Source organism: Cucurbita pepo, chromosome LG11 (assembly GCF_002806865.2).
Source record: "Cucurbita pepo subsp. pepo cultivar mu-cu-16 chromosome LG11, ASM280686v2, whole genome shotgun sequence".
NCBI classification, from domain to species: Eukaryota; Viridiplantae; Streptophyta; class Magnoliopsida; order Cucurbitales; family Cucurbitaceae; genus Cucurbita; species Cucurbita pepo.
In genome coordinates, this window is record NC_036648.1 from 8,615,670 (window position 1) to 8,630,182 (window position 14,513).

The following is a 14,513-nucleotide window of genomic DNA, read 5'->3' on the forward strand; positions in this document are numbered from 1 at the left end:
TTTATGACCATATATACTATTTTATCATGGGTTGCATTTTTTAATGTAAGTTTGTCTCAATGTTCTTGTACCTTATGTACTTACTAAATTTGACATTACAAAGCATTTCTAAGTGGAAATTAAAAAATAAAAAAAAAATGATTCTAACCTTCCTAATAAACAAATTAATTAAATTCATATATTCGATGACAATTACGTCTTCGTGTTTAAGACTTTGAATATAGGTTCGACGCTTGACGTTCCTGAAATCTGAAGACTACCCACATATTTTTTTAGCACGTTTTATCAATCAAACACTCTTAACTTCGGTAACTATCAACTTTTTTTTAACCCTTTATTAACCATAAATTCAGATTTTCAGAATCAATCTTGTTCGAATGATGTGGTATTTGTACCAGCTCAATTTCACCACTAGTAGATATTGTCTGTTTTGGTCCGTTACGTATCACCGTCAGTCTCATGTTTTAAAACGCGTCTGTTAGGGAGAGTTTTCCACACCCTTATAAGAAATGTTTCATTTCCCTCTCCAATCGATGTGGGATCTCACAATCCACCCCCTTGTTGGCTCACCACTCGATGTCTAGCTTGATACCATTTGTAACAACTCAATCTTACCACTAAGGAATATTGTCTGCTTTGGCCCGTACGTATCGTCGTTAGTCTCACGATTTTAAAATACGTCTATTAGAGAGAGTTTTCCACACCCTTATAAGGAATGTTTCGTTCCCCTCTACAGTCGATATGAAAATTCAGAATCTCGATTAAAAAAAGATCCAAAATTTTAAAGGATTTCTAGGGTTTTTTCTTTCAAAAGAAGGGTAATTTTGATAGAACAATATTGAATTACATCAATCACCAAAATTTGTGATTAGTCAATCAAAAAAAGGAAAGTTCCAAACCAAAAGCCAACTCATTCTCCTCAAACATATATACATATAATGGGTACATAACATATCAAGTTGTCCCCTCGTGTGGGTATGGATTGATACCCTAAATTTTTAATTTCAATATCAAAATTAATTTTATTTCATTAAAAAAATGTTCACTCGAGTTATATTTGTATCTAAATATTAAAAAAATTTGTCACGCTCGAACGAAAAAAAAGAAGTTTATTTAAAGAAAAATATACTAAAATATTGAATTCTATTAATTGGTATATATATAGATAAGGCAATTCCCGAAAACTACGCTATTCAAAGCAATCTGTCCAAGGCTAGTCGAGTCTAATACTAGGCTAGGTGATTCCTGTCTATCAAGAGAGAGAGCTCACTGTACCACCAGGTTGCCACATTTGCTTATGAAACAATAACAGCTTATCTCGAGCTCCTGTCACCTAGTGCAGTAATAGTACGGACTTTCTTCCAGGCTTTCTCTTGCTTCATTGTTATTTAGACAATACCGGAATTGACTTACTTGGTATTGGTAGCCTACCCCGCTTCTGATCGACCGCCCTCCTTGTTTGAGGGAAGACTCCAATTCAGGTAAAAAAAAAAAAATGTATATATATATTGTAACCGTTATGTATTGTCATCAACCTCACGATCTTAAATCGCGTCTATCTGTACGGGAGAGATTTTCACACCCTTATAAAAAATGTTTTGTTCTCCATTCCAACTAAGTCGAGATTATATATATATATATATTATTCCAATATAAAATGATTGGTCTTTTCGGTGTTCCCCATCTTCACAAAACAGACAAAACAAACCAGAAATAAAGTAGCTTGAAATTCCCATTCTTTTTTCTCTCTTTTATATATATACATATACATATATATATATATATATAGACACACACACACACGAATCAACAAATGCTTGTTCAAAAAGTTCAGATATTTTATCAAATCAAAGCCTGAAAGTTCAAATCTTTTTCCTCCATTCTCATCGCCATTGTTGCACCAAACCTCAAGCTTTCTTCATACAGTCCAAATGAAGCTCTCTTCAATGGCGGTTCTTCTTCTTTTCCTCATCGTCTCCCAAGCTCAAGGTACCAATTAATTCCTCGACTAATTTTATCATCTGGGTCTTCTTTTAAAACACGTTTTACGTTCTAAAATGGTTAAAATCACTTTTGTCATGTTCAAAATCATTACGAAACGAGCAAATGAGTGTTCTTAAGTGAAAAAGACGATATTTTTATGTTGTAAGACGATTAAAAAAGGAATTTTTTTTAAAGGGATTAGGTTGTTGGAGAAAGGGATGAGCAAAGAGTATAAGAAAAGTGGTGGAGATTTGTTGATGAAGATGAAGAAAGCCCCAAGCAAGGCCTCAAGAAAACCACATTCTCAATGGCTACCAGGCATGCAAGAGGATTATCATGGACCAAGAAGCCATAAATTGAGACACCATTAGTCCTTTCCCACCACCTTTCTTCTTAGGGTTCGAGAGGGCGACTCGAGCTGTAAATAGAAACCGAGCATTGTTAATTCTGTTGTCATCAAAGAAGGTAGGAACACTAACTAGTTTAAGAGACCTTATTTGAGGAGCTGACGGTTTTATAAGATTAAGAAGGATCGTAACAGCCACGTTGCGTAGCTTTATTAGATTCAGCTTTAACTCGTCTCATCAGTTGAATTAGGGATCGGTGTAGATTAGTTTGAACGGGTTGGAAAATTGAGGAGAAATTCTTTTTTTTTCTTTTTTTTAATGAAACAAGATTTTTGAAATGTTAAGTCATGAGCAAATATTCTTTTGTCTGGCCATTTTTATGTTCTTTGACCACAGTCAACTCATTATTATTCTTAGTTTTGTATTGTTTTGATTTTGTCATTTTTATTTTTAAAACTTTTAATATTATAATAATATTTTAAATTTTAATAATTTATTAATAATATCGGTAAAATATGATTAAAGAAGAGCATACGAATGAATTAAGACTACATTTGAATGAAAGTGATCTGAAAATCTGAAATTATGGTTAAAAAATTGTTGAAAAATCTCCAGTAACTATTTATATTAAAAAATTAAAAAATTATTTATTTTTCTTTTTTTCACATAAATAACCTCTTGGAATTTTTTTATATGGAAAGTGGGAAAAATAATTTAATTTATTTAGATTAAACTTTTATTAATAAATAAATACTGTAAATGGAGGACAGATTGAAGCATGTAGAGATGCCTATACGGAAAAGCCGCAACATTTTTGGGGTTTTTTTTTTGTTGTTATTTTTATATTATTTTCTTTAATTTTTTTAGTATATTCTCGATGCAATATATTTTTTTTAAAATCTAAAATTTAATATCTTAAATAATTTTAATTTTCATTCCAACCTTTTATAAATAATATTTACTTTAATTTAATATATATATATGGAAAAAATTATTTTTTTCTTAAACAAAAAAATTATGTTGTTCGAGATGAGTATCAATTGAGGCGACGCATACTTCATGTCACGGTCATGCTCGTCCAAGGCGTGTTGCCCATGGCGTATGCCCATGACAAGCTCAACCCTTTATGTCTTTTCATATTCTAGTGTTTTACTTTGTATTTCTAGGAAGTATGACGTTTCAGAAATATCATGTCTAGGTCTGTCATAGATATGAAATGCCTCAGAATGTACTATAGGGAGATACGACTAGTTATCAACTTTTCCTTACCCAAGGTTATATATTGTGAGCCGTTGTTATTTCTCTCTTGCTTGCTTATATAACGTCTCTTTCAAAAATCTCTCTTTCTAAAATCTTCTCTTAAAACTGAGGCTAGAGGCTCGAGCATACGTCGCTTGGCCGTAGGCGACGCAAGAACGAATTGGCTTAGTTCACTTGTTGTTGGAAAGTGAGTGTCGCACAATCGCAAGTCCGCTACCATCAAAAGTNCTCCATGGTTAAACATATAACAGCCCAAGGCCACGCTAGTTGTTATCTTTGGGTTTTTCTCCAGGTTTTTAAAACGAGTTTGCTAGGGATAAGTTTCCACACCCTTGTAAAAAATGCTTTGTTCTCCTCTCCAACCGATGTGGGATCTCACGAGACGTGTTTTACTAGAAGCAATTTTGATGCAAGAAATGTCGGGGCCATCAAGTGCCAAATCTAGAATCTAGATTTGAACGTACAACCTAATTAACATCTTTTAACTTTTAATCCTAATTGTTCATGTTGCTAGATTACGAGTTAGTTACTTGTATCATGTGAAATAGATTTTATAAGTACCAAATCCGAAGTTTATAGATTTCAACACGGCCCGTTCCTCTTTGTAGTTGGAGATATCCACAAAGTGAGGCGGGATGAGAAAGCTTTCTCCATCCTCGCCTCTCGTTTATTTTTATTAGGATAAAGTAAGTGATTTTCCATAAGAAACTGGATCGTGTTCGCCTCATTTTGTTCCTATTTTAATTTTATTTTTTAAAATTTGTGAATTTTTGAAGATTTTATTTAGTTCTCGTTCGAACCAACGAGCAAGATAGTAAGATCTAAATTTACGGCCCAATTCAATGAAATTGAAAGATGCCCAATATGATAAAAAAATTATTTATTTATTAATTTCATTATCAAAAGTATTATATCACGGACAAAAGATGAGGTTGAACGGAGAAGATACAATTAACTTTAGTCTCTATTTGGCAACGGGTTCTAACAAATGTCTTCGCTCTAAATTATTAATGAACAAATCGAATCCTTTCTTTATACCATAAAAGGTCGCAAATAAACCAATAAATAAATTCGGCTCGATAACTTTTTAGCTTATAACTTTTATTTTTAAAAATTATTTTTTAAGTTCTTAACAAATTTATTTATTTTAAAATTTTAAATAATGATTCTCAGTCTAAGAATAAACACTGTGTCAACTCGTGAACAGACCCGAATCATCGGTTATCTAAAAATTCAACTCAATTCAAATCGAAAAAAATCTAACCTAATTTTTAAGATATTAGTGTGATCTTAATTTTTGAAAATATGGATTAAATTTTTTTTAATATGAGAATATTGTTTATAAATTTAATTAAAAAAAAAAAAATTACCCTAATTTGCACCGGAAGGTAAAAAAAAAAAGAAAATCAGTTTCTTTTGCAAGCCGTGAAAAATTCAGTCACTAGCTGTAAAATTCAGCTAGTACAAAGCTCTCGAGGGCCGCCCCATCTTCCCTCCTCTCTCCCTCACAGGGTCTCACCGCCCCTTCAGAATTACCACCACCACCACCACCGCCACCACCCACCACCGTCACTGTAAGATTTCTCCAACCTTTTTCCCTTTTATTGCTTTAAAGTTCTTTTCTTTCTCCGCCCCCTCCACAGAGGAACCACCAAAATCCTCTCTCTTAATCATCTCTTTCTCTCTCTACATACCCCTTTTCCTGTTCAGGCGTCACTGTGCTTCGTTTCTTCACAAGGGTATTGATTATTATCCCTGTTTTCACTCTGTGTTCATCTGATTCATCCATATTTTCGCTCATCAGGGTTTCTTTTTTTTGTGTTTCTTCTTTTTCCCAGTATGAATTTTGGGTCATCATCAGTTTTCTGTATTCTTGCTGCGGTGAATCTGGAATCTGGATTCTTGATCTTGTTGTTTTGATTCTGGGATTGGCTTGATTTCATTTTCCTCTTCTGGGTTTTGATTCTTAGACAGTTCATGTGGAGATACTGAATTATCTTATGGATTTGATTGCGTTTTCGTTTCCCCAATTTCATATGATTTCTTGTTTGGTTTCAATGTTTGATCGTTTTCATTGGATGATGGATATTGAAAGAGTTTCTCACTTATGTTGTCCAAGAAGTTAATTTCACGTTTTACACCAAAAAGATGATTGTAGTTAAGTCCTTAGTTAAAATTTTCGACCATGTGTATATGCTTCATGCATGTCCTCAATAAGTTCAATACAGTTTGCTTGCTTAATTCCTCTAGTCAGGGATAGCAATTAAGGTGTTGGGTACAATCATGCCACTAAATGTCAAGCATTGCAAGCTTTTGGCTCATTTTGTTAGTTTTAAGGAAAAAGGTGAGAGTTTCTTACTCCTTTTTCTTTGATTTTCAGAGTATGGGAAGCAATTTTATCGACGAAACTACCAGCTGTGGTGAGGCTGATGGGTCTGAAACCACTATTGAGATTAAGTTAAAAACTTTAGATTCTCAAACCTATACTCTCAGAGTGGATAAACAGGTTAATATCTTCACTTTCTCTTGGATCATCAATCAACTCAAGATGATGCTTTGTTAGAAATCTGATTAGTTAAATGTGTACTTAAATTTTATTCAAGTTTTGTAGCTTCAATGAAGCGTTATTACTTCGAAATACTCTATTGCATTAATTTTTGTGAACTTGTATAGATGCCAGTCCCTGCTTTGAAAGAACAAATTGCTTCTGTAACTGGTGTGTTGTCAGAACAACAACGTCTTATATGTCGAGGAAAAGTTCTGAAGGATGATCAGCTCTTGTCTGCCTATCGTATCCTTATATAATTTTACTATATTTCTTTATTTTTCACCGAACATTGATTGATACCCTTGAAGTACTAAGCTGACAAGTATCATGAATCTCTGATAAACAAAGGAACTAAGTTCATCCTTTTTTCTTTTTTGGTGACGTTATATAGGATGCTTGGACGTTGCTTGTGTTGTATATGTGGTTTTGGATTAATCTTCTTGTGAGAGGAACAATAGAATTTTGTGGGTCTTTATGGTGAGAGGAACAATATAATTTTTCAACCGCCCGAGAGATCTTCAAGTGAGGTTTTGTCCCAAGTTAGATCATGTGTTTTTATGGGTTTCTGTTACCTTGTAATTATCCGTTAGGTCTTATTTCTCGTGATTGAGGCCCCTTTTGTAGCTTGCCTTCCTGGGTTTCCTTTTTTGCCTGCCCATGTATTCTTTCATTTATTCTCAATGAAAACTCGGTCATTCATTAAAAAAAAAAAAAAAAAAAACTTTTGTAGTGTGGATTTCATGCTTACTGCAAATCATTCAGTATTATGTATCTTGTGATCACATGATCTTTTAGTTGGAAATATATGCTCGCTATTCTTTAATGGGAGTTAGACGTTGAAGACGGTCACACCTTGCATTTGGTTGTCAGGCAGCCTCTTCCACCATCAGAGACTTTGTCCAATCGGCCAGGTTCAGTTTGTTTTCATGCATCAGTACTCTTGTATAAGTATTTCTCAAGGTTGCCTTCAGTCCTTTTTTTTTTATAAAGCCTTGAAAGTAAATTCTGCTACCTTCATAAGGCATATATCTAGGCATAACCGCATAATTCTTAAGTTGCAAGGATGCCAAGTATGAAATCTCAGCATTATCACTAATGCTAGAAAAAAATGAGTGTTAATATCCGGAAGTGATGTGGAAGGAAAGAAGAAAAGAACGGTAGGAATTAGCTTACTATGGAAAAGAAACACCTATGGCCGTGTCCTCGAATCAGCATACAACATAATTTAAAGACCGAGGCAACTACCTTATGGACCAATGTAGTCTAAAGTCATTCTTTGAAATATTTTGTTTGGATGGAACTAAAGAATTTTCAACGATGAATTTTGAGATCGGGGGAAATTGTAGCCCAAGCCTTCGGCTTCTACTTGGTATGCCTTTTTTGTATGCTCTTTCGGTTGTATCCCCCTGTATCTCTACTTTTCATAGATCGATACAAAGTTTTCTTCTTGATTTGTGGATAAGACCTGCGAACTTTCAATCAGAAAACGAGGGTAGTAGGGACATCCTATTTCCTAATTTTTTAGTGTTGCTCTACCATGTACTGTTCGCAACAATTTTAATCATATTTGGGTATCATATTGCAGCCAGATAAATTCAGATGAAATAATGGAATTTCATATTTTGCTTCTCCGCTTAAATCATGTCTACCATTGCTGCGTCGACTAAATTTTTATTACTGAAAATTGTTTGCAGAGACTGATCCAAATTCGAGTACGAGTCGGGTGGCTCCTGGTGTGGTGATTGAAACTTTTAGTATGCCTGTTCAAGGGGATGGTGTACCCCCGGAAATCAACAGGGTCAGTCTATGACTTGGAGGATGAAGTGCTTTCAGGTTCTTGGTGTAGTCTGTTTTAGGGTGTGTAACTAAACACTATGTTTTTTCTGCACAGATTGTTTCCGCCGTTCTAAGTTCAATTGGACTTTCAACTTCTGTAACCGGCAGTGAAGTGATGGATGTCGTCAGGGTAAACTTTCATTTCTGAACTCTAGTTTCCTCTATTTGTGTCGGTTCATCTTGTGTCATTGTGTGCACAATTCTATCGTGCTAAAATGAGTTGTGACTGAAGGAAATTGACCAACAAAGATCTGGAGAGCGGGTGATTGCAGCTGGGATGATAGATTTGAACCAGCATCAATCTGGTGACAATGGCTCAAGGCCACTATCTGATAGGTTTCATGGCACATCTGGACATCCATCGATCCCTTCGTTAGGATTGTTTCCTCCTCCTGTAAGTTAAGACTTGGAATTCTTTAGGAACTCGAGTCTTTTTTCAGCTTAATATTTACGTTATATATTTTAAAAAAAGTCAATATATCTAGGATTCTCTGATTATTGTTTGTGCTTTATGTGATTCTATTAATGAAAATCTTGTTTTCAAGGTTTACCCTTAATTTACCAAGTAAAAGGATAGATGAGCAGTGATACTATATTGGCTGTTTTTTTTTTTTTTGAACTCCTATTAGCATTTCGAATTTTAAAAACAGAACGAGCCTTTGAAAACAAGCAAGCATAGACTACTTATACTTTATTTCTTCCCTTCATGAGTTGTTTTTTTTTTTCGGAAATTCATCTGGTTGAAACGAATGGTAGTAATTCTTGGTGTTTGCAGGTAATTCCTGATTCTTTGGCAACTTTGTCTCACTACCTCACTAATATGAGGCGTGATTTTGAAAATATCGGTATGTTCAGTTCCATTAGACAAAATTTTGTCATCGTATGGCAAGTCTCCTAGTGTGTAATAAATATTTGTTTATCATGAAATGGTTAGCAGGCAGAGTTGGAGGAAATAATGGTCAAGAAGCTAATACTCATGGAGCTGAGGAAAGTAGCTCTAATTCCTCAACTCGTCCAAGCACCACCCATGAAAGTTTCCCTACTCCTGCATCGTTGGCTGAAGTCATGTTTTCTACTAGACAGATGCTTACAGGGGAAGTCTCAGAGTGCCTACTCGTGCGTTCTAGACCATCTAATACTCACAATTACTTTAAACTTTTGGTCTTTCTTCTGTCAAGGGTTTGATGATTAGTCCTTAATTTATCATACGTTTCCTTTCAACTCGTGAACTAATTGGTGAATGCAGATGGATCAATATTACTTTTCTTAAGGAACTAGATTTCGTTTTATGAGCCTTATGTCGATTAAGAAGTTAACATATTTTTAATGTTTTATGCTTATTTGCTGGTAGCAACTCGGAAGACAACTGGAGAATCATAGGAATGTTACCGATCCTACATCAAGGATGAACACTCAGTCTTCTGCCTGGAGAAGCGGAGTTCTATTTAATAACCTAGGTGCATATCTCCTCGAACTTGGTCGCACTATGATGACATTGCGAATGGGCCAAAATCCTGTATGTTTTTCTTTCATAATGGCTTTCCTTTTAATTTAAATGGTTTCTTCATTTCTCTCTGTCTGTTTCATTTTCTGGATGGTAACTTAACCTTCTGTGCATGTTTTCAATTTGATGTTCGATGTGCAGTCCGAAGCTGTTGTTAATGCTGGACCTGCAGTTTTCATTTCCCAAACTGGTCCTAATCCTATAATGGTTCAGGTAGTTTTTTCGAACCTTGCTGGAGTTTGACTATTTGTCAAGGTCGAGTTTATATCTTCTTCTGCTAATAATAAGTTCTATAAACAGCCTCTCCCCTTTCAACAAAATCCAAGCTTAGGTCCAGTTCCCATGGGAGCCATGCAGCCTAGCCCTGCACTAATACATGGTCTTGGTTCTGGATTTCTTCCAAGGCGTATTGACATACAAATTCGAAGAGGTAACTTGCAAATGTAGCGTTTTCTTAACTATTCTTTGTATGTTGGATGTCTTGAGTAATCATATTTACTTCCACTAATTTCAAGGTTCACCAACTACGGCACCAAATAGCAATCCAGAGGAACGCAGTGGAGCTCAGCAGCCTTCAGGGCAACAAGAAGCAGGCAGAGATGTGGGTGAAAATCCCACCAATCAAGCAACCACTAGGATTGTAGAGGGCCCAAGTGTGGGTGGAGAATCTGGAGTGCGAGTAGTGCCACTTAGGACCATGGTTGCAGCATTACCCGGACCCTTTAGCCGCTTATCTTCAAATTCTTCTGGTAATTCAATTGGGTTATACTATCCTGTTCTTGGAAGATTTCCTCACCCTGCTTCAGGAATTGCAAGGGGCGAGCGAGGAAGTCAAGCTTCATCAGCGCGTCAATCTACCGGCCTCCAGAATGAACAGCATACAACTCTTGAATCTGTTGTGGAACAGCTGAATGCAGAAGAGGCTGCGAGAGATGGTAATGTTATTATCCTTGAGGTTTATTTAATATTGAAACTGTGAATTTCTTGTTCTTCAATCCATTGATACATCTGTTTGGGTTTTGGTAGTTCTTATTAATGCTGCTGCCATTTGTATGCAAAACTCTAGCTTTTGTGTAACTACTTGTAGCTTTTGTATAATTGCTAGGATCATCAGGTGCCACAACCTTCAACTCGAGTATACGTTTGTATAGTCACTGGTAAACTTACTGTTTAAGGGGCTAGACATCCGAGTTAATTCTTTTAGGTCCCCCTTTGATAGCTTTTTATTCTTACTTGGTTTTCCAAAAACCATCTCTTTTTGGGCACTGATCATTGAAAAAATTGAAGGAAGATTATTGGCTTGGGAATCCGTATTCTCATCCAATGGGGGTAGGTTCATTCTCCTTCAAGCCACACTTTCGATCTCCCAACTTTCTAACAATCGATCTCCCACTCTTTCGATCTCCTTCAAGCCCCTTTGTCCTACTGATCAAGAGAGCCTTTCTAACCTGAAAACAGCCTCTATGAAGGAGATTTGGAACACGATCATTTCAGCTTTTGGGACCTTAAACTTGTGTGAAATTTGAAAGGTGGCGAGGCTTCAGAATGAGCTGAACTTAGCATGGTCTTGGCTCGATCACCCTCTCCTAACTGGAGTATGCATGGAAGTGGCGTCTTAATCCTGTTGGTCACTTTTCTACAAAATCTCTTTTAGCCAATATGGGTGATCACAGCAATCGTTTGGTGACATCTTTGGCTAGAGGTATTTCGAGAGATAAATACCCAAAGAAGATCAAAATTTTCCCGTGGGAATTGGCTCACAACGCCATTAATACCAAAGCTGATCTCCAAAAAAGAAAGCAGAATCTGGCCATATCCCCTAGGTGGTGTATTATGTGCAAGACCAATGTCGAATCACAGAATCACCTTTTCCTCCATTGTTCTTTAGCCCGTAAAGAGTAAAATATATGGTGCATTTGGTTGTTCTTTGGCTTTTCCAAGAGATGTCGCCTGCTCACCTTAGCTCTATTCTCCTGGGCTACCCTGTCAAGAAGGCTAAGGCTCTTTTGTGGAATGCATATCTCGTGCCTTTTTTTGGGTTATATCGAAGGAAAGAAACCATGTCTGCATGGAAAAAGAGCATCCTTTTGACGTGTTCTTTGATCTTGTCGTTTATTATCCTTTTTGCTTCAGATTCTTATGCTTCCCCTTCATTATTCTACTCATAATGTTCCACAATATTAGGCCTTCAACCAATCAAAGCAGCAGGTTTTATCTAATGCACATGGTATTGACATCTACATATTTTTTACAGCTAGGGCCCAAGGTAACCTAGAATCCGAACGACAAGTTCCTAGCAATGTTGTCCAGTTTCTTCGGACTCTCTTTCCCGGTGGTGAAATCAACATTGAAGATGCCAGTTTCCAGGAGATTAGTGGTTCTGTTCCTGCTCATCATTCCATGGTGGCATCAAGTTCTGTCTCAAATGTACAAGAATCAGACCCAAGAACTACTGATGAGGGAATGTTTTTGTCCAACATATTTCACCAAATCATGCCATTCACATCTCAACGAGGCAACGATCCAGATATGCCTTCAGTAGAGGCAAATGCCTCCGAGAATCGGAATGTCTCAGATTCTTCTGCACAAGTAATCGATTCTGATCAAATCGCTTCTGATCTTCTCATTGCTCTGCTAATTTAGAACAAAAAGGGGTTTTATCTGTTGCAAATCATGATTCCATGCAAACTTAAAAATGATACATGTTTATATTTCCATCTTGCATCTTCATATGCACTTTTTTTTACCACAAAGATTTAAAAAATGGTTTTTTTCAGGCTTCATCAAATGGGGATGCTGAGACGTCACGCAGACGTACTGATGCTGAATCTGATGCTCCAAGTACCAAACGTCAAAAGGTGCTCTTGCTGTGAAATTATCGATTTCTTTAATCATTCCACGCATGCATATCACCAGATAATGTTGTTTTAATTTGACTCTAAATGCATGTTATGTCTATTGTACTTGCAAAAGCAAGTATGAACAGATAGATTCACTGAAGTGGGGCTTTTATGTAGTGTTCGACTGTTGTGTCTATGATAGAATTGCTTGTAAGATCCCACATTGGTTGGAGAGGGGAACAGAGCATTCTTTATAAGGGTGTGGAAACCTCTCCCTAACGGATGCGTTAGGAAGCCCGAAAGGGAAAGCGCAAACAGGACAATATCTGCTAGCGGTGGGCTTGGGCTATTACATTGCTAGTCAATGGAACATTAATGAATGGATTTTGAATATGATACCAGTAATGCTAAGCAGAGTTATCCCTTTCTACGTTTCTTTATTGCAGAAAGATTGATCCAAGAAAAGGCGACCAGAGATTCCGGGATCTTAATCTGAAGTTGCACCTTCGAACTTCTGGGAACGTTATCACAAAACCGAATCAATTGTGGAATTCCCTTCACAAATTGCGAGGAGCGCCACAGCCTCTGCGAATTAAGTGTACTATTTTTCATTCTCTTCTTTGCAATTCCCCGCCCTCCCCTAGCCTCGCCCTCCCCATCACCTTGTACGATATCGTGTGACATTACTATTTTACCCCTTTGCCCAGCGTCTGGACCCAAAATGGAAAAGAAGTAAAATGAAAGCATTTTTCGAATTTACAGTGATCCCATATATGTGAATGGCCCTTAAAACTATTAGATCAAACTCAAGTTTGTGCTTTTAGCTGATTCTACATTGATTTGAATGCTTCTTGGAACTCTGAGATTGCATGGTGGTGCGCCAACACTCATTTTTCCCTTTGCATTTGGCCTTTTCAGGTTGCAACAATATCTATATGGAAGAGTAAAAGATTAATTGCACAATAGAATTGCATCATTTATTACATTTTGCCTTTGCTATCCATGATCTCATCTGGGTATACATATGGTTTGGTTTGAACTCTAAATGCCAGAAGATTATGAATTCTTTGTTTGTGACTTGTTTAACATGCTTAGATGCTCGGCGGTGTTTATTAGGTTTACCTCCGTGTTCGAAACCACGGGTTGTGACCCAATGGTTAATAAGAGCGACGTAAATAATACTATGAGTTGTGTTCTATTTGTTGAGATTTCTTGTCTTGTTTTTGGAAAATTTGAGGTTTTGAAGGTACCAACTTCTTGTCATAAGTGGCGGAGATGGAGATAGGGAAGGCTTCCCTGTTCTTGCCGTCCTGTGAACATGATCATAATCGAAAGATCCTTGTAGCGTCTTGATTTGGAAAACAGATCTAGCTTTCCACGTTAAACTTAGCTGTCTTAGGTTCCAATAGGGTCCGCCACTTGTTTGGTGGGGCTCTACTTTGTTGGCATTACCCTATAAAAAGTTGGCCATTGTTGGATTAGAGATGCAACAAAATAAGGCATCTTTCCAAGGTTGGTTTGTCCATAGAAAAGGATTTGTTGGGGTTGGCATCCTCCTCCAAGCCAAGGCAGGAATCCTGGTATTCCCTTTAAGCTTTGTTCTGGTTTTGTGGCCCATTCATATGCTCCATGTGGCTGTGGATTTAGATTCTTTTAATCATCAATGCCTTTCTAAACGTCCCTATCTCTTGTCTTCCTGCTTATTTAACTCATTCCATGTGATTGCTACTTATAATATTGGGGGAACTATCAGACCCCGAACATAGAACAATGAACGTAGATCACTACCAAATCTCGTACCGTATACTCTTGCTTTCTCGACTTTGCCTCTTTCTGTCAATGTCGATCCTTGTATGCTTTGATAGATTGAACCTTCAGATCCTACCTTTTTAGGCTCCGTTGGGTAGCACCATTTTGATCATAGGCTATCTACACATTTTTTTCTTCACTCGTTGTGTGAGGAGTTTATGTGCTCCGGCTCATATGGTTTGGGTTGGGTAGTTCGGATTGTTTAAGTCATCGAGTTATATGAGAAGTCACTGATATCTATTTTACTCGGCATTTTTCTATAATGTTTTGTTAATTTAAATCCGACCGACTTAACTAATAATTTAAAAAAGAAATCATACAATAATATTATTATTAATTAACTAATATAGTTCGAACTTTTTTGGGAAGCCCACAAATTGTTCTTT

General features: G+C 36.6%; 1 protein-coding gene and 1 long non-coding RNA gene across 6 annotated transcripts; both read left to right on the forward strand.

The window, feature by feature from the left end:
* Positions 1-1,802: 1,802 nt before the first annotated feature.
* LOC111804856 lies at positions 1,803-2,674 on the forward strand. Its single transcript, XR_002816583.1, has 2 exons — positions 1,803-1,989; positions 2,179-2,674. It is a non-coding gene; the product is annotated as an uncharacterized LOC111804856 (long non-coding RNA).
* A 2,389-nt stretch (positions 2,675-5,063) lies between these two features.
* LOC111804857 (large proline-rich protein bag6-B) lies at positions 5,064-13,143 on the forward strand. Of its 5 annotated transcripts, none has more exons than XM_023689660.1 (17): positions 5,089-5,164; positions 5,301-5,329; positions 5,971-6,096; positions 6,264-6,381; positions 6,972-7,049; positions 7,833-7,936; positions 8,030-8,104; positions 8,207-8,368; positions 8,750-8,819; positions 8,909-9,090; positions 9,326-9,490; positions 9,620-9,691; positions 9,779-9,908; positions 9,994-10,413; positions 11,733-12,067; positions 12,256-12,336; positions 12,765-13,063. In XM_023689660.1, the coding sequence occupies exons 3-17, from the start codon at positions 5,974-5,976 to the stop codon at positions 12,771-12,773; spliced, it is 2,124 nt and encodes a 707-aa protein (XP_023545428.1). In that variant the 5' UTR covers positions 5,089-5,164; positions 5,301-5,329; positions 5,971-5,973; the 3' UTR covers positions 12,774-13,063. The 5 variants fall into 5 exon arrangements, with proteins under 5 accessions (XP_023545427.1, XP_023545428.1, XP_023545429.1 ...); XM_023689661.1 differs by lacking the exons at positions 5,089-5,164; positions 5,301-5,329 and adding an exon at positions 5,415-5,471 and having other exon boundaries at positions 9,994-10,227; positions 10,285-10,413; XM_023689659.1 differs by lacking the exon at positions 5,301-5,329 and having other exon boundaries at positions 5,064-5,164.
* Positions 13,144-14,513: the final 1,370 nt, after the last annotated feature.

Bases quoted from the DNA above. Each gene is read 5' to 3' on its own strand.
- LOC111804857 (XM_023689657.1), top strand. From the start codon at position 5,430: ATGAATTTTGGGTCATCATCAGTTTTCTGTATTCTTGCTGCG. The intron at 7,050-7,832 runs GTTCAGTTTGTT...AATTGTTTGCAG, and splicing joins GACTTTGTCCAATCGGCCAG to AGACTGATCCAAATTCGAGT. The intron at 8,820-8,908 runs GTATGTTCAGTT...TGAAATGGTTAG, and splicing joins GCGTGATTTTGAAAATATCG to CAGGCAGAGTTGGAGGAAAT.